Raw genomic sequence first — 20174 nt, forward strand, 5'->3', positions numbered from 1 at the left:
TTTAACTTCTAGGAATTATTCTTATCAAATTTTAACAAGTGCAAACTTTAAAAAATCCCTCATATGGCGAAAAGACGTTTAATTTAAAACGCCAAATTATAAAGGTCGAATTGAAATATTTTCGAGTTTATTTATAACGTGTATCAAGCGCTTTTTAACCTGTAATTACCATAGTTTATAGCAATATAACTTATGTTTTAATTGGCCAACAGTTTGTAAAACATTGAGCTCTCCAGACCACAAACACTTGATTACAAACAACTTACAATTATTTTAAAATTGAGAATTGAATGTTTCCATTTAAGGTAATATTTAAATTTATTTAAAGTTTTTAATGGCCTCCAGCACGGCGTATTTGATTGAAAATGGCGGAGAATTTACCTCATTTGTTCCGCCTTGCGATTGCACGAAATGCGGCCAATGTAACACTACAGGTAGGCAAATTTTTTTTCAACCTGATAAATTAAAGTTATTAATTTTAAACTTTTAAATATAAAACTATATATACTAATTTTGCACTGCATCGTTATTAAATTAGAAAAAGAAAAGTTATTTTATTATTTTTTTAAATTTACAAATATTTATTTTTTTGCTTAACCCACAACTCTTATTTATCAACTTTTAATAAAAAAAAAAGAATCTAAAATAATTCGTTTACAAAGACCTTATTCAACAGATGCATCTGCGCTTTACCATACAACCAATATACAACAAAATAATAACAGAGATTTACGTTTAACCCTAGTATTAAAGCCTGTTTAAATAGCTAGCATAGTTTGCCAATATTGCTAATAATAGGTAATTAAAAATCTTAACATGGCCGCAATATAACAAGAAAATGGCCTGCTATAGAATTAGGAAGTTGACCACTGCATTTCACTTGACAACTTCGACCAATAATTATAAATAAAATTATACTCTTTCGACGAAAAATTTTTTCTCCTTTTTATGCAGAAGTAAAAATTAAATTTTGTTATTGTTTAGCATACCACATCACCATAACCGTTCTTTGTTCAATTATTATTATCCTCATTATTCTACTCGTTGCCTCAAACAGGTAAGCATATTGTAACACTTCTTATGAAGTTACAATAAATAGTAAAACGCACTTTTTTTTTTTAATTTCCCTATAAAATATTTTGTTATGTTACAGAATGTACAAACACGAACAAAATCAAAGATTAACAATGTGGAAAGTTAAATGGGAAGATATTATCTGGGATAAAAATAAACCCTACACACCAGTTATGTCACAAAAGGTATAATTTAAAAATAAGATGGTTGGCTTTATTTACAAACAATAAAGTTTTGTGTATGCATATATGTACAATTTAAAGATCTTTAAAAAAACACATTTTATGGTGAGTAGGTAAATTATCGTGGTCAAATATTGGTTGCAAGTTGCTACTATATCACAACAAATAAATGTAATTCGTAGGACGAGCAATCGACCACCGTTTACCTTCAATAACTTTTAGAAAAAGTTTAAAAATGGTTGTAATAATATATTTATATAATAGGAGAGATTTTGTGTTTATGTATATAATTAGGAAGCTAAATTTAATCGGTAACATAAACAAGAAATCACTTTTACTTCTATATAAACATACTATTACTACAACCACCAAATTTCGCTTAAAACACCTTATAGTATTTCTAATTTTAAAACAGAATTCCCCGACTAAAAATAAATTTTAATGAAGTTTAATTAAAAACAAATTAGTGTCGGTCAGTTTAAAGAACCACTTTGTCTAATTTATAAAGTTTACAAAAGATAAAAAGGCGCCATTGAAAGTTATTAAAATGATTAAAAGAAAACAATAAGATACCGACAAAGGGAAATATTGACAATTACATAATTAATTAGGTTTAATTTTTTATTTTAAAATTAAATATTAATAAAAAAAGGGACTTTTTAATAGTTTTCTAATTTAACCCTCTTTATTGAAAAAAAAATGTTTTTCAACCTTGTTTAATTCAGATTTTAATAATTTTTTTTAAATTATTTATTTCTGTTTAAACTTTGCAGAAGTTCAGTACAAAAAGTATAATGAGCACAGGAAAGCGCCACCTCATTCAGAAACGCCATCGAAATGTTTTCACAACAGTTGGGTATTTTAAAGGAAAAATCGTAGCTGTCAAGCAACTTCGTGCAAGAAGACTTTCCCTGGATCGACCAAGACTGGGCGATCTTGATCAAGTAATTTTTTTTAAATTGTAACTATAAACATTTTTTGTGTATCGTTTATGTATTACAGTTATGCTAACATACTTGGGCTATTTTATATCAAATTTGGACTTTGCACATAAAAGTTTAATAATATGTTTGACCCTAGATAATATTTATAATTATATTCACACATGATAAAATATGCGCTGAATATTCTAAAACCATGTTTATTTTGTGCTTGTCAAAATGCTCTGGGGGTTAAACAACTCTTTAGGTTTTTAAATATATCTTACAATAAAATTATTTTAATATGTTTAAGCTATTGTTTCTCTAGGTTTTTATGTTGAATCATGATCACGTTTGCAAATTTTATGGGGCCAACCACTCAGGACAACATGTGACAGTTTTAACTGAATATTGTACGAGAGGTTCTCTAAGGGATTTATTAAAAGACAAAGACGAATGGGATGATGTATTTAAGTAAGTTGTAAAAAATTTTACAAAAAGGTTAACCTTTTTTTCAGATAAAAAAAAATTAAAAAAAAATTTTCTTGCAAAAAGGGTGAAAAAAAAGACCCTGGAGCAATATGGTTCTATACTTAATTAAAAAATGTGGTTTTACAATAACTTAAGTTTAAGCTAAATCAAACAACGTTAACGAAAAATTTCAAATTTAATTAAATTTGTAACACAAATGCAAGTCGCCTGGAATAAAACTTATTAGTTTTCTAGTAACTTATTAATAAAATAACTGATTATAACATTAAATACAGAAATTCCTTAATATTCGACATCGTAAAAGGAATGCTTTATTTACACCGAAGCCCGATCGGTTCCCATGGTAACCTAAAACCATCGAATTGTTTGATTGACAGCAGATTTATGGTAAAATTAACAGATTTTGGGATGATTGGACAGCGACTCAAAGTTCGCAAAAACACGCTTGCCCACGTTATGAACGATTCCTATCAAAGTAAGAACTTTTTACTAACCAGTTGACTTTTAAATTAACTTAAAGAAACTCAATTTCTCACAGTTTCAACTTATTATAGGGTGTGCAATTTTAATATTATAAACAGTAATTAAACATGTCTAGTATTTATGCGAACCCAATAGTTTTATCCAATTTAACATAAATTCAGGAAAGTTGTGGACAGCACCAGAATTGCTGCGAGCTGTTATTACGCCACCGTGCGGCACGCAGGAAGGAGATGTTTATAGTTTTTCGATTATTGCGCAAGAAATTTTATATCAAAGAGGTCCTTTTTATCGAAAAGAAGACAACTATAGCGCCGAAGGTGGGAATTTTTGTATGTATAATATCAAATTCAATGACATATGTAAACTACTTAACAGTCTTGCAAATATTTAATCTCACTGCTGTCACGAATTATCATTCTAAAGTAGAGTGGTATAAATAGTACGAACTCCTGCCAAGTCCAAAACAAATTGATAGGTAAATTATCTGGCATTATGCAACTTTGTAATTTTATTTTCGACAGAAATCATCAGTTTCGTGACGTCACACAAAACCAGTGAGGCGTTATTTCGCCCGACTCTAGAAGACGACGATGACGTCATAATCGACCAACAATGGCGAAAAGTATTACGTCTCTCTTGGTCGGAGAACAACAAAGAACGACCAGGATTTCACGAAATCCACCAAGTGGCGTCAGGACTACAACGGTAAATTATGACAAAATAAATTATGACGTCATTAAAAGCATTTTACTTTTTAAGATAACGTCACAAGTATCATTGTTTTGCAGAGACACAACGTTGGTCGATAGCTTAATTCAAAGACTGCAACAATATTCGAACAGGCTCGAGGAAAAGGTTGAGGAAAAAACAGAGCAATATCGTGCGGAAAAGGAAAAGTCGGATTCGTTGTTGTATCAAATGCTGCCGCGATCGGTAGCGGAGCGACTCAAAATGAACACGGTATAAAATGTTGTTATTTTTATTGTGTTTTGACCAAAATGTTCCGATTTGGGATTGCGTCACAATAATACTGTTCAAGCTTCTAAATTAAATCTAAAGCTACATATCCTATCCCAGGCTACATTATTTTAAACTCTATCCGCCAACTTAATCACATTGACATTTAAAAAAAAAATTAAAATTCAAAACCGACATTTTACCAAAATTAAACTAACGTTTTTCTAAAATTTAAGAAAGACATTTATTAAAAAAGGTGCTCTTGGGTGAGCTAGAGTTGACAAATAAATGTCACATTGTCAATATAATGACGCGTTCTGGCGAAAGAAAATAATCATTTACAAAGTTAATATTTTAGTTGGTTGAAGAAATGTACTTGTATACTTTATTTAAGTTGCAGGTTCAATTTAAAAACGATATCTTTACCATTAGATTTTTGCGGGAAAAAATGTGACTAAATCTAGTCTAACGCTTAAAACGCACAACGTAATATTTTTTTTAAACTTTTATCCAAACTTATTTTAACAAAACAAATTATACTAGAAACTTGATACCGATAATAAGATTACTATAGCGCATCTATCAATTATTAACACAATTCCAGTTATCTATAATTTTACCTCAGAAATCGAAATAAATATACGATAGAGTTTTTTGCAAACAAAAACTGAAGTGCCTAAAGTTAAACAAGGTTACAGAACGATACATATTGGCCAAATAAGTCAATACTAAGTTCAATATATCTTTTAAGAGAGTGGTGAAATTAATTTTGTAAAAAAAAAAATATTTAAATTTATTTGTTAAAGAGATGGTTCGGTCGCAGAGTTTCTTTTTTAATTATTTTGGAATTTTGCCAACTTGCACGAGGATACTCTTATCTTAAAAATTTGTCAAGTAGTTTTTGAGATATCGGGATTTGATGGTAAATGTTGTAAATAGGGAAAGTCCCAACTATCGCGAGTCACGTGACGCACGACGTCATCGTCGTAAGATCATATGCTGGCAGACATAGGAAAATGACCCTATTTTGTCCTCTCTGAGCCGTTTGTTGTACTTTTTTTTTTTTTGCAGAAAACAAACTTAACATAAAAAGCAATATTTAGCCGTATTATATAAGACATTTTTTTACTTTTTAAAGAATTTTTAATTAGGTAGGCTGTATTTGAAAAATTCTAACTTTTTTCCAAAATAATTAAAAAAGAAACTCTGCGACCGAACCAACTCTATAAGTTTATTTTATATCGTGTCAATAAGATCTAAAAACAAACAAATTTTGTTTAACAATGAAAAATATTAAACTAAATTATTAATATTACATTTTTTTATGCCAACAAGAAAATTATAATAGAAATAAATAATAAGTAAGCAGTTTTAAATTGCAACTATTTATTTCGGTTTCCGTAATTTTTAAACAACATTTAAAACACGTTTATAATTTTCTTAATCAATTACATACTTAAAAAGATATTAGCACTTGAGTTAATCATTTTAAGTCTAAGATTGTTGATAAAAAAGATACAAGTGCCTCACATCCTGTTTTACTTTGTTCAACATTATGTCATGAGGTCGAATATTTAAAAATAAATTACAAATTCTCAGGATTTAAAACTAAAAAAAAAATTTCGCAAAAATTTAAAAAATATTCCGAAGTGAATTTTTGAACATGGTCGCATAACATAATTATAAAATTAGATCGAATAATGACGTCAAAAATATCAATAGTTACGCAGTTGTAATAATAATTAAATGTTTTTACATAAATAGAACAAGTTAACTATTACCGAATTCTTTGAGTTTTATTTATATAAAAATGTAAACATAACGTCATAGGAATTTTAATATAAAAAAGTAAAAATCAAATGTTTTATTTTAAATTCTTAAATTTAAGACGTCATTAGTCCATAATAAACGTCATCATGCTCGTTACGTTATTTTAAGTTTGTAATGGGAAGAGTTATACGTTTAAAATGGTAGTTGGTATCCATTATTAAACCAATGTAACCTTGTGGTTTATTCAAATACATTATTACTTTAATTTTGAATGTATCATGACGTCATACTATGACGTTTTGTTCATATATTTTAAAATATGACATCAACTTTAATATGAAGTCAACTGTTTAATTATGGAGTTATGTAAATCTCCATTAAAGTAAAGGGGTATTTTGGTGTCCAAAGTTATAAATAAACATCCATATTGATATTTATCTCAATTGTAATGTCACTATTGCACGCATTAATGACGTCATTCTTACGTAGGAAGTGATGCCGGAGAGTTACGACAGCGTGACGGTTTACTTCAGCGATATTGTTGGATTCTCTGCCATCTGTCACGACAGCCAACCTCTAGATATCGTTCAAATGTTAAATGAGCTTTACACCATGTTTGATCAAATTATCGATGAGTTCGACGTTTATAAAGTGAGGTTCTGTTAATGACGTCACTGTTGTCTTTCGTACGACGTTACTAACTTATTTTGTTACAACATGTTTCTTTAAAATTTTTGGGATTTCATTTTTGCCCGTTTTTCCATAGTTCCCTTATAATAAATAAACAATGACGTAATTTAGTTACGTCATTGTTGGAACAGGTAATTAAATGGTAAACGTAAAAATTACCTTATGCTACAGGTGGAAACTATTGGTGACGCTTATATGGTGGTATCAGGGCTGCCTGTGCGTAACCACAATCACCATGCGAGTGAAATTGCGAGAATGGCTTTGTCACTAAGGGAAAGTGTTTCAAATTTTAAAATCGCGTAAGTTGATTTTTTTTGTATATGTCTTTATCCTCGATGTGGAAAAGTCGAATGCGCGGCTTAAATATAGAGTAACATCAGTTACTCTGAACCAGTCTCGAGTTGTCTGTGGCAGTTTGGGATATTATAGATTATAATTGCCCAGTAATTATGCTGCTGATTAAGTGCTGGCTCAGCAGGAGTTCTTACCGTTTATAGCGCCTTACTCAAGGACGCTAAAGCATGAGATCAGTGAAGATTAAACCCACGACCTCATGGTGGTGTAGCAAGTGTTCTTACCACTACACCACGCTGCTTTTTTTTGCATTACAAATACCTAAACTACCTAAACCAAAATTATTGCGTACAACTAGTTATACTTAAAACCAAATATTTAGACACATGCCAAATGAAAAGTTAAAGTTACGAGTTGGCATTCACACAGGACCTGTAGTGGCCGGTGTTGTAGGGTTAAAGATGCCAAGATATTGTTTATATGGTGATACAGTTAATACTGCTGCTCGAATGGAACAACACGGAAAAGGTAAATAATTTTAGCAAAACAACCTTAACCAAAGTTAATTTTACTTACCAATTTAGAAAATAAAAAATTCTATTAATAAATCGGTAAATTTAATATAAAAAAAATTTAAAACCTGTTGATTTGTTTGCTCGATTTAATTTTTTTTACTTGAAGAGTTAAAAATTCACGTATCACCCCACACTAAAGAAATATTGGAAGAATTTGGAACTTTTCAGCTCGAAAAGCGAATAGAAGTTATAACACTGAAGGTATATCAATGGGGCCCAAATACAGCTGATTTGTTATAAACAATTGAAGTATCGTATACAAATACTTATAAAGCTTATTAAATAAACACAGATTAAGCCAATCAACTTACCGGCGTGGTGTAGTGGTAAGAACACTTGCTACACCAACATGAGATCGTGGGTCAATTCCCACTGCTCTCATGCTGTACCGCACCTGAGTAAGGCGCTATAAAACGGTATGAACTCCTGCTGAGTCAGCATTTCATCAGCAGAACAATTATCGGGCAATTATAATCTATATAATATACCAAACCGCTAAAATCAACTCGAGACTGGGTCGAAGTAACTGATGTTACTCTATGTTTAGGTCGCACAACCGATCTTTCCACATCGAGGATAAAGATATTTTCAAAAAAAAACTTAGTCGGTTCAAATTCGTCATTTTTTTTCAGGGTTTGGGTAGTTGGGAAACGTATTGGTTAGTGGGTGAACTCGATTCCGACTCGGACGACCAGTTTAGAGATTACTCGAGAGTTCACCCACGACAATCCTTCACCACCCAATTCAGCACATCATCAGAGACCGCGCTTGTTATTGATGACATGACCCTTGATGACGTCACCGGCTGTTCGGACGTTTTTACGTATAGCGACGAAAGCAAAAAGACAAATGCGAGTATTTACGAACGGCGCAGAATACCAGACAAAGTGCCTCGATACAGAACCTCAATTTTAACAAATACCAGCAAACAGCGCAGATTAGGGACAGTAAAACAACCCAGTATCACCTTCGGGGATTCACCGTTGCAACCCTTAGAAGAAAACTCGTGCAACATAGAAATAGACAAACTGAATTCGAATTGTGATTTTACAACGGAGGGGTTAAACAGGGGAAGGGATAGTGGGGTGTCAATGGCTTTTGATAATGATTCGTATGCAGAAAGTTCCTAATGTGTGTGTTTTAAATAAATTATTTTTTATAAATATTGTTTAAGTATTGTACCACTAGCAGGCCCACATTTACAAAAGAATTAGAACCGTAAAGTAAAAGAGAGAATTAGCAAGGACCGTAGGATAAAGAAGTTTCCATATTTTTTTAAGTTTATTTTACTTGCTAAAATAAAACTGTTTAACATAACATGCCGTTAATAATAAACAGCGAGTGAATATATTTACAGTTTAGGATAATATAGCTTAATTGGTGAGCTACAAGTTTAATTGTATTTTAAATCAGACAATACGTTTGTTGTGAGTTAGTAGTTAGACACTCTGGTTCCCAGTTCATTATTCGTCACCGGAAACAAAGATCTGGACAAAGGAGTTACAGAGACCTTTTTACCCAATAGGAATTTTAAATTTGGGGCTAATAAATAAACTAGATTTGAATCTGGGGTTAAATAATAATGTTGATTTTAAATATGGTGCTGAATAATGAACTAGATTTTAAATCTGGTGCAGAATAATAAACTAGTTTTTAAACATAGCGCTGTATAATGAACTGAATTCGATTCTTCGATCCATTTAATAATCATCGCAACTGATTATTAAATGGATCGAAGAATCGAATGGACCGCATGTGTTAATGGGTAATCTGAATAGATAAGGGCTGGAGTAAAGGTTTAATTTAACAAAAAAAAAATAATACATATCAATTATGTTATATTTATTTTTAATTCATTTTAATTCATTTAATATAACTCGATCCATTCGATGAGTTTGATCCGTTTATCCATAAAATATTAAGTTTCGTAACGTGGATCAAGTGGGATTCGGCCGTGCGTTGTTTAATCTGGGCAGACATAAACGTTAGCTGTTTTAACTTTGCAGATATGTTCTTACATAGTTATAATTTTACAAATAACATTATATACCTTATTTAATATAAAAATATTTTAAAGACACAAAATAGACTTACCCCAACTTAAATGAAACTATTTTAAAAGTGGTTAGCTAAAGGTTTAGAATCCTAAACTTTCCTTCAGTACTGATAAACACCAACACGTGAAAAAAAAACAAAACAGAAAATTTAAATCATTCTAGTGTTGCCAAAAAAGGAGTTTCCAACATATACAAAAAATAAAAAAATCCACACAACTAACTTAGTCGACTGAAGAAATAATTTTACAAAAAAGTAAGAATTTTAAAACAAGGTTGCATAGTTTAATAATTAGGATACGTTTTTTTAAAATATAGTTGATGTTTCCTTAACCCAATTAAGTAAACCGTTCCTGCTAATTTAATTACACAAATTTCGTATTTAACAGCAAGCATAAATATCAAAGCAGCTAGTAAAAACCGCAGCTAGCAAAACTGTTAATAATGATTGTTTATCACAATAATGTATTTTTTAATTCACCGCTTGAAGTTAAATGATATATTATGATTTTAAACATTTTTGCCGTTAAACATATTAAACTATCTTGTCAAGCCAACATAGACAGTTAAAATAACTATTAAAAAATCAACCTTAACCAATAAACGTAAAACACATTTTTTAAATTAAAACTAAAGTCTACTCAAAAAATCAATTAACCATCAAAAATATACAAAAACCCTTTTAACAAAATCATTGTTTTATAGTTTATCCAATATCTTAACTAACATTAAATAGCGTCACAATTTTTGAAATTAGGTAGGAAGCTGCAACCGTTTTGCACAGAGTTTCAAAAAAGTTTAAAAAATACTATTTTGTTACAATTCTTTTTTTATAACACAGTTGTAAAAACGCGGGAAGGCATCCAGAAAAGTAAATGTATAAATAAAAAGGGGTAACGTATATTGTTCGGTTCTAAACAAAACATAATTACACTACAGCTCTTTTAAATTCTCTCGTCACAAGAGAATTTTTACCTATAAAAAACGGTTTGCCAGAATTCTTTGCTATGGTGAACGGAACGTTGTTTTCTCTTCGTTTTGGGCATGTCGGCTAATTAACAGCAAACTTAGATAGGGTTGGGGTAAAGGGCATATATATTTAAAGACTTAGATGATGTCTGCAGTGGTAAAACAACCGTCAGTGTTCAGTAAAGTCGCGAACTTAAAACAATAGGTCTTGTATGACGACTGCTAATTAACAACGAGCGTACCGCCAAATTTGAAGCTTAATCAACTTATAACTGTTAAATTTAACTATATTACCTAAAATGTAGTAATTCATACCAGATGTATGTGCTTTATTGCATTTTATGTTACATAGTTACACTTTTACAAGTAGAAAGAACACATACAAATTTGACACAAAACATAATTACACTAACGACTCTCCTAAATTCTCTCGTCGGGATTACGGTTTGAGAGAATTCTCTTCTATGGTAAACCGCACGTTGTTGTCTAAAAAGCCGGACAACATACGTGATTCACAAAAACGAGTTAATCAACGGAATTATAAAGTTTTACTAGTAAATGTTATATAAAAAATAAATATTTCCAATAAAACGGAGGCTTTGAACAACATTAAAACTTGACCTTCTAATTAAAATCAATATACAGGCTAATGGTTTGAATAAATTCACAGACAGCTTCGTAACAAAAACGAAAATGGCCAAATCTATAAACCATTCCAGGCCTGAGGTCGCGCAAATCCTTTACCGACCGAAACACGTCGACCTTGTTCTCATTTTTTAAACGATCAATTAAGTTGGCAATGGCACAAACAGCACCGCTTCTGTCCGAGCCATCTCTTAAATAAAGAACTGTTGTTAACTTTGCTTATTTTTTGTGACTTTTTTATTTTTGTGTATTTTTAACCTTGATGTAAGAAGGCCGGTTTAACGGGCGTAAACTAGGATAACATATCCCAATCCAGTCGCAAGATGCAGTATTAATTATTTCAAAAAAATAAGATGCCGTTTGGTTATGGGTTTGGTAGAAATTTGTACTGTTTAGGCGCTTTACTTAAAGGCGCAACTACATGGACACAGTGAAAAATAAACAAATAATCTTAAAATGTATAGCAAAGTGTTCTAACTACCACAATACGTACCAATGCATTGAAACAAGAAAAAAAAATAAAAATAAAAAAGATAAAATACATCTAGCTAAAAATTAAAATTGGTACTGTTCTTGTTAATAAAATAGTATTCCATTTTTAAATAAACCTTTGTAAATACATTTTGATATACTTACATGCAATGAAACAAAGCTATAAATTTTTTGCCACGAACTTCAACTGCATTGTCAAAATATTTCCCAACTTTGGACAAAATCTCGACAATGGTTTTTGTATCAGGAGGCGAATTATCACTTATCCAACCAGTATAAACTATTTGTTTGACAGTGTGGCTTTTCTATTATATAAAACATTTAAAAATCCGTTTCGTAGAGAAGACACCATAGAAAAAATGCAAGGTTAGAAATATATTACTTAATATTGGGCTAGTACAGGTACCTGTTAAAATTTGAATGAAACATAAATGTGAAAAATTATCCTTGTTATTTATTGATTTATAATTTAACTTGTATATAATATACCTCTGATGTTTTAAAGTAAACCGTCAATGATCTTTCAGTGTAACCAGAATATTTATTTAAATTAATACAATGCACGGTGACGTCACCAAAAGAGTTAGTTTCATTTTCGTTTGCCCAATATTTTGGACAAGACGAGTCGTCCTTTACAAAAATATTAAGACAATTTTAAACACTTATTAGTTTAAGTTTTTTTTTTTCAAGCGTTTAAACCGAAGTGCAAGATTTTATACCCAATAAATCCATGCCACGACAAGCTGAAATTAGGTGTTAGTAATTCATATAAGCCTACATTTTGCAGAATTATAAACGAACAATTACACATAGTTAATGACATACGAAACTGGTACAGGCACTTTAAAAATGAAAAAAACAATGACATACATAACAAAATAAGGCTTACCATAGCTAGCATGACAATGCATTTAATCTCATTATCTGCCACACATCTCCAAAACAAGTGAATATTCGAAGGTAAGGGATCTTGTGCGGTAATATAGTAATACCCAGCATTGTAAGCCTTAATTAAAATAAAAATATTTCATTTGTATTGATCAATTCTCGATGTATGATATTAAAACTTGATTAAAAACAAATTTAAACAAATTTACCGGAATTACAGATGCATTAAGAAATGCTTTTTCATCTTGTTGATTCTTACTTACAAATGCCAAGTTGTGATCATCTAAATTCAATTTATGTTTACCCAATTATTTAAAGTGTGTTTTTCTTTATTTTATTTTTTTTAACAAAACTTACATGGTTGAATGGTAGAAGTCAGGTAAGCATTTTCTTCATAAGATTTTTTGCCAACTTCTTGTTCAGTAAAAGTCGGAGGAATCAAGTTTAGATTTTTGAATTGTCGATGCATTTCGGAAGTATTTGTTGTGTTATTTACACTAAAAAAATTGTAAATTTATTTAACTTCATTAAACAGGTGCAGTAAGATATAAAAAAAAAGAATTTTAATTAGCAGGTATAAATTTCACAGTTTAAAATATAGCTTGTCCAATACAATTAAAATTAAATTAACATAACATTAGTACAATCAAAATTTAATAAAAAACAAGTTTAATATTTTAAACTTACTTTTTTAGAGATTCTGCATATCCTAAAAACTGAACACTATCAACATTAGTGTTACCAAATTCAAGAATTTCGGCTAAAAGTTTATGGATAAAAATATATTCATCCTAGAAAAAACAAATTAAATTAAAATGTTTATATTTAAAAAAAAGTTTGGTAAAATAAGATACTTACTACTCCTTGAATCATCTCAGATCTATTTATTCTCATATCATGAACACATTTCAACACATTAACAACTTCCCCACTTTTTATTTGGTCACTTAAAATATCCAAAGCTATAAAAATTCCAGTTCTACCTAACCCAGTACTAAAATAAGAAAAAAAATTGTATATAAATAAATGTACTAAGTATAAAAATCTTTTTTACCAAACAGTTAATATTTTAATATTTAAATAAAAAAGTTAACTCATGCATTCAATTTTGACTTTTGAAGTTAATTTACAAAATTATAACCTGGCCCAGCAATTTTTGTTGCGATGTGATATCATTAAATCTTTTGTTTGTACAAATAAACCAAGAAAACTAATGTTTTTGTTTTATATTTGTCAGTAATATTTAAAATGTTTACAGTAATTTGCAATTAAGTTAAATTAAAATCTTACAGTAAATTTACTACTACCTTCTAAAAAAATAAACATAGAATATTACCTGCAATGTACCATGATAGGGTTAACATTATTCTTGGCAGTCAACTTGACAATATCATAAAGTTGTAACAATGATGTTGTAGTTATTGGAATGGGACTGTGTGATTCTGATAGATATTGAAACTGTTGGATTCTAAGAACCTCCTAAAATCGATAAATAAAAGGTTGTTAAAAAATTATATTATTATTGAACATAGAAAATGATTTTTTTATTTTCTTCCCTAAAGTAAAAAAATAATTGCTTATAAAAAGTATATCTTTAGAATGTATAACAAAAATGACTAGACTTATTTAACAAATAAAAAGATCATTTGTGATATTTTAATTTTTGGAATAAGTAATGATTTATTCATGAAAAAATTTTCCTTGTGGCAATACATCGTAATGAACTACATACTAAAACTCATAAATTTAAATTTACTAGATTAAAAGTTAATATTACTTAAGTTATAGGGCTTATAAGACCCTGAAAAATAAGATTTATAACAAAGAGGATAACAATATGTTTTTAAATCAAAGATAACAATATGTTTTAAAATCATTATATTAATAAAACAAGTATCTTTAAATTAAAAAAAAATATTCATGAAATTATTTGTTTTTTTACATTTTCAACTTCCGTGACCAAACTTCTGCGCAAATATTCTCCACTTTCAACTTCTTCAACATTTTCAACCAAAATATTTCCAAAAAGTTTTTTGTCTTCCTGGTCAGGCCAGTATTTTTCACAAATTTTCTAAAAAAAATAAATAAAAAAACAGACAAAAACCCAAGAATATATGATATCATTAACCATTTTTTTTATATGCATACCAAGCCATTTTTTTCCACCAATGTTAGCATGACGATAACGGTGCAGTGATTATCTTGAATTAATCTCCAGAATTCATTAACATTTGAGAATGTTGGTCCTTGAGCAGCAATGAACTTTTTCTTTTTTGAAAATCCCTAAAAAAGTCAACTAAAGACTAAGCTAATTTTATTTAAACAGTTTAAAAATAAAAAACAGTTAAATTTTCATTTTAAAAATGCTAGATAAAAAATTTAATTTTAAAATGAGTTCTTCGAAATTTAATTATTTTTTCTAACTTTAGAATTGAAATACTACAAAATTGACAAAAAACAACAAAAAATAGACTAAATTTTAGTTATCCTTACATCCACAAATGAAAAGTTAAATAAACCATCTTGCGTATCATTCAAAGACTTTTCCAAACCAGGTTTTGTTGCTTCACCTTTGAATACCAACAATTTTACAAAATATAAATAAGTTATTTATATACTACAAATTTGAAAATATTTATTAGTATTAATAAATTTATAAAATATTTTCTTGTTTTACGTACCATGTAAAGTGTTTGCATATACAGATTTTGAACTATGTGGTTGAAGATTTGTTTGAGAAGTTGAAGGGGTTGTTCCAATGTTTGGCGACTTGTTCCAAAAAACAACAAAAATTGTTAAAAAAGGATCAAAAAAGTAATAGTATGTATACTCAAAAATATTATTAAAGTTTTTATACAAAAAACTATGCTGAACATATAATATTAAATAAAAAGTGTACATGAAATTCTTCCCGAAATATTAGGTTATTTTTATCAGACTTGTACTGGTAAAGAGATAGAAAATTTCCAGTCAAGATATTAAACTTGGAAAATAAACCAGTGGAAATGTTGACATAATCCATTTCAATAACTTGTCCGCTTTGATCTATAAAAATTGAAATTGTTTATAAAAATTTGATTAACAAGAAATATATTTAAAATTTTTTTTTTTTATATATTTAAAAAAACAAACAAATTATTGTAATGTTTAAACTACCTGCTGGGCTATGTAGTGATTGGTTAACAATTGAAGATGGATCACCAATAATTGTGTGTTCAATTGGTTTATTAATTTTTCGACTTTGGACTACAGGGTGAGCCTGTCTGTAGAATATATTAAATTGAATTTAAAATTTAATTTACTAGAAAAATTAAAAATTATTTTACAGACATTTTTTATAGTATTTGCAAAGAAAGTGTTTTATTATTACCTTTTTTTATATATAATAACACTTGCAATTATAACCAAAACAATGATAACAACAACAATTCCAATAATAAGACCACTATTTAAGCGTTTACCTATAAAAAACAAGTTGCAATACTTAGATATTCTAGTTTGTTTTATACAAAATAAAAATGTTATAAAAATATTGGGCAAGTAAAAAAACTTTAAGCAATTTGGATGTTGGTATCATATATTATTTATAGTCTTACCAGTAATAACATTTTAATAAAGATTACCAACAATTGATGTTATAAAAATTACACCTATTTAAAATAAAATATGCAACCGAAACTAATAAATTTAGGTCATTTAATGATATGGCATCTAAGTTCGAAAATTAATTTAGATTAAAGTTGTTTTAAAAAAGTTAACCTGACATTTGACCCAGTGTAAATCTGGTAGACACAGAACTTGCTGAGTAAATTACATTCAGGCTATCAGAATCCGGTGTTGCAGTTAAAATGTAATACTGGTACTCTACATTTGGTTCTAACACTCGGTTTTGACCTTGTATAATTAAACTAGCTGCTCGACGTTTACGTAAAGAGTTTTCAATAGAACAAGTTTCTATTTGATTTCCACTAATATCACAACATGTTAATCTACTATCACCCAACATCAAACTCAAAGGCGCAGTTAAACTTAAAATAATTTAATTTAAATTAGTGTAAGGTTTAAATAAATTTGTTTTAATTATTAGTTTAAATTATTTTATTTTGAAGTTAAACAAAATATTTAATAATATAAAATTACTTGGTGGCAAAGGCAATGTATTTTCTGCCAACATCACTATAAGTTTGTTGTATAAGATTAATGTCATTTTCTACACTGATATCAGAATTATTTGCCACTTTTTGTACAACAATAAAATAGCAACTACAAACATTAAAAACATATTGTTTAAATTAGGTTGTATTAGGTTTATAAATTAATTAAAAACAAAAAAATAACAAAAATGAACAAATATGAACAACCTGATTAAACCATTTCTTTCATTTGCTGGAATCAAAGAAATTTCAATTTGGTTGTTTGTATTAACCGCAGGTGACAGTGGAATCATGTCAGGTGCTGTTAAAAAAGTTAAATTTCACTTACTAAATCTTAAAAATGCCAAAGTTAACTTAATGTGATTACATTTTATCAACAATTAAAAAGGCAAAACATGTTAGTTAAATACCAGAAGGTGAAGTCAAACATCCAGTAGTTTCATTTGACCAAACCACATTTTTTTTATTCTCACACGGAAAACTTGCCACAGCACCAACCATAATCTGATATTCAGAGTTGGGTTTCAAGAAAGGAATTACAAATTGGTCAGTTGTTGCTTTCAATTGAATAAAGTTCACTTCAGGTTCAAATTTGTTTTGATTTTGTCTTGCAACTGCAGTGTATCTTACCTGCACATTTTATCTTAATTTTACAATAAGATAAACCGATTAACAAAAAAATTTTACAAAAACATATAAGTTTGTTACAATCACTTTAAATAATTAATATATTTTAGAAGATTGTACTCCTTAAACATCAAACAAAAACTTTTAATTTTTTCAGTTTGATTTAAATTTAAATAGTTGATTTTAATGCAAAAACTTTTAAATCCATTTAAAGTATTAAACTTATTTTAAAAGAATAACATAAAGCTCTACCATGTTTGTGTCTGTTTTTAGAAAACTCAAGAAAACAAAAATTTCATAAAAAATAGCAAGAAAATGTAAACATTTCCATCAATAAATTTTACCCTGAATGCTTCTATTTCAGTTTGTGTGTTAAAATCCTCCCAACTTACAGAACACATTTCATTATTTTTTCTTATTTGTACATGAACAGGAGCAGATAAATTTCCTCTGGTTGTATTAAAAAGTGTGGATTGCCTCAAAGGAACGATTATGTTGCAACCAACATATGAAGGTATAACCTTAATAAAAAAAACTCTTTTAAAAACTTATATTTTTTTATTTTTAAACATTTCAAATTCCAATTTATTTTTTAGTATTTACAATTAAAGATATAAAAACAAAGAACTACCTGTACTCGATATAATGTTCTTGGCAATAAGTTATCAATATCATATGTTAACTCCCCCCTAGGTATGGTTACATTTTCTCTGTTAAACAAACAAGAAAAATGGTTAAAATAAATGTTTTCTAAATTAAGAAAAAATTAAACAGGATGTACAAACCTGGTATTTTGAGAAGTAAAATATACAAATTGGTAATTAAGTGAGGAAGTTCCTGGTAAAGTGTTCCAAGAAATGGTTGCCCTTTTTCCATCACAAACATCAGTGTTAATTGTGATACTTGGTTGTAATAAAACTCGCACTGAAAATAGTAAACACTTAAAAATACTAATTAATTTCAGTAGTAATTTCAGTTTTTGTATATGATATAGTTTTTTGTAATGCTAATATTTTAATAACAGTGAATTATTTTTAGTATGCTTACTATGTGAGAAGGCCTGAACGTTAAATAATATTTGTTACCCTGATTCAATCTTAAGTTGATCATATCGTTTTAGAATTTTAATGAATGTAATTGCTTAACTTAAAACCTAGAATTAACCTTTTAAAAGCTCAGGTAAAATTCCCACTATTTACAGCACTTTACCCAAGGGTGTTACAGCATAAAAGCGACAAAAATTAATCCAAAGAATTTATAAAGTAAAGCCATTTTTTTTAGAACAAGTTTTGACTAAACTGTTTTTCGATCCAAATACACTTACCATCACATAATGATGCAGCAGGTGATGTTTGAGTAGTTGACCAAACATCACTGCTTTTTGAAACTAGAATGCAACCATCAGGATTGGGCATTCTGGTTGTGTCCGATTGTGACCAACTTTCAAAATATTCAAGTGTCTGAGATGATATCCAATAAGATCTTGCTGTTAAAATAGAATAAACACGACTTCAAGACACAGAATAATTAGTAAGTAAAGTTGTAAATTATATAAATTATAATTAAACTAGAGTCACTCATTTTTGTTTAAAATGAGTCACAACTTACAGACAATTGATTTTTCATTAATTTTAGACATGACTTCTTGATTTGGAAACACAATTAATGAACCTCCTTTTCCTGCACAATAAGATTTTGCTTCTAAGCAAGTTCTTGAGACATCAGAATATCTCCAAAAAGTTCGATCTTAAATTTATTAAATAAACAAAACATTCAGGAGGTTACTTTTTTAAACTTACATTTTGTGTTAATATTTTGTAGACAAGCACAAAAAACTTTTTAGACAAGTATGAACAAATATATAATATATAATTTTGTTAATTCAGTAAATTTTTTGTTCTAAAATATTTATTAAATTATAAAACCTAAAAACTTATTAAAAATTAACAAAATTTATAAAAATTGCTAATGTAAAGTTTAAAAAAAAAATCTTTACTTATGTTGACCACAAATGGTTGACTTAAAACAGGAGTTGCTGAAAGTGAATTAGAAGCTTGACATCTGTAACTTAACAAACTGACATCCCTGCATGTTGTTCCATAAACAACAAGCTTTAATGAAACTCTGTATGCTGTAATCTGATTAAGAGCACTAACCTGGTTTAAAATTAAAGTGTTAGATATTACACATTATTTAACATTCCATAATATGTAAGTTTAAAATTTAAATGTAAAATTTATGTTACTATACTTTCATCCCAGACACCTTAAATTGACTTGTTTGTGGTAAGGGGTCTCCATTAGAGTAAGTCCATTGCAAGTTAGGAAGTGGATTTCCATCAAATAAGCATTCGAAATTGACATTATTGTTTGATGGTAAATCTAAATGCTCAGTTGAAACAATTTCAGGAATTCCTAAAAAGATAATTAAAAACTAAATTCCAATTATCAACTACAACAGAAAATTAGATTACACTATATTATTTGAATTGAAGGAAGTTTACCTGTTACAGTTACTGTGATGTTTTGAAAAACTGTTCGTTTTTCTTGTAAAGGACCAACAAGGTTGTAAGCAACACAGCCAACCATACCTTGGTCCTCAAATCTCGCCTTAAAACAATTTAAAACAAATTTTAAAATATAATATTGTTTGTAAGATTTGAGAAATACCACGAGTAAATGTGATCGCAATTACCTTACAATTAAACATATGGAAAAGATCATTAATATTTATCACAAAAATCAAGCTTTTTTATTTTAAAGACAAATAAAAATAAAAGTTGTTCAAAAAATAATTGAGTTATAACTTACATTAGTTAGAATAAGTCTACTTCTAGCATTGACACCAGTTTTTATTGTTTGATAAATACTTGAACCACTTGAAGTAGCAACATCTACATTGTTTTTTC

General features: G+C 28.7%; 2 protein-coding genes across 2 annotated transcripts; one reads left to right on the forward strand and one right to left on the reverse strand.

Moving 5' to 3' along the window:
• The first annotated feature begins 334 nt into the window (after nt 1–334).
• LOC145753477 (atrial natriuretic peptide receptor 1-like) lies at nt 335–8567 on the forward strand. Its single transcript, XM_082569886.1, has 14 exons — nt 335–434; nt 985–1057; nt 1154–1259; nt 2030–2200; nt 2505–2650; nt 2944–3143; nt 3313–3468; nt 3673–3856; nt 3940–4111; nt 6368–6529; nt 6740–6867; nt 7245–7390; nt 7544–7638; nt 8070–8567. The coding sequence occupies exons 1-14, from the start codon at nt 335–337 to the stop codon at nt 8565–8567; spliced, it is 2337 nt and encodes a 778-aa protein (XP_082426012.1).
• Nucleotides 8568–10898: 2331 nt separating this feature from the next.
• Nucleotides 10899–20108, reverse strand: LOC145753478 (receptor-type tyrosine-protein phosphatase delta-like). Its single transcript, XM_082569887.1, has 29 exons — nt 20077–20108; nt 19770–19875; nt 19532–19680; nt 19263–19422; nt 18875–19012; nt 18591–18752; nt 18052–18190; nt 17898–17976; nt 17611–17787; nt 17050–17269; nt 16847–16940; nt 16626–16748; nt 16245–16513; nt 15856–15946; nt 15642–15748; nt 15385–15530; nt 15167–15254; nt 14979–15055; nt 14634–14768; nt 14428–14556; nt 13822–13964; nt 13344–13479; nt 13173–13276; nt 12843–12982; nt 12695–12768; nt 12487–12603; nt 12087–12227; nt 11742–11902; nt 10899–11295 (listed from the first exon to the last, which is right to left on the reverse strand). The coding sequence occupies exons 2-29, from the start codon at nt 19852–19854 to the stop codon at nt 11085–11087; spliced, it is 3795 nt and encodes a 1264-aa protein (XP_082426013.1). The 5' UTR covers nt 19855–19875; nt 20077–20108; the 3' UTR covers nt 10899–11084.
• Nucleotides 20109–20174: the final 66 nt, after the last annotated feature.

The sequence above is a fragment of the Corella eumyota genome, chromosome 5 (genome assembly GCF_963082875.1).
Source record: "Corella eumyota chromosome 5, kaCorEumy4.1, whole genome shotgun sequence".
In the NCBI taxonomy this organism is placed as follows: Eukaryota; Metazoa; Chordata; class Ascidiacea; order Phlebobranchia; family Corellidae; genus Corella; species Corella eumyota.

What these genes read in the sequence shown, in the direction of transcription:
- LOC145753477 (XM_082569886.1), top strand. Translation starts at nt 335, where the DNA reads ATGGCCTCCAGCACGGCGTATTTGATTGAAAATGGCGGAGAATTTACC. An exon ending in GACTGGGCGATCTTGATCAA is followed by an intron (nt 2,201 to 2,504) that starts GTAATTTTTTTT and finishes TTGTTTCTCTAG; the next exon opens with GTTTTTATGTTGAATCATGA. An exon ending in GAATGGGATGATGTATTTAA is followed by an intron (nt 2,651 to 2,943) that starts GTAAGTTGTAAA and finishes CATTAAATACAG; the next exon opens with AAATTCCTTAATATTCGACA.
- LOC145753478 (XM_082569887.1), bottom strand. Translation starts at nt 19,854, where the DNA reads ATGGTTGGCTGTGTTGCTTACAACCTTGTTGGTCCTTTACAAGAAAAA. An exon ending in TTAACTTTTCATTTGTGGAT is followed by an intron (nt 14,769 to 14,978) that starts GTAAGGATAACT and finishes TGACTTTTTTAG; the next exon opens with GGATTTTCAAAAAAGAAAAA. An exon ending in TTAATGCATCTGTAATTCCG is followed by an intron (nt 12,604 to 12,694) that starts GTAAATTTGTTT and finishes ATTTTAATTAAG; the next exon opens with GCTTACAATGCTGGGTATTA.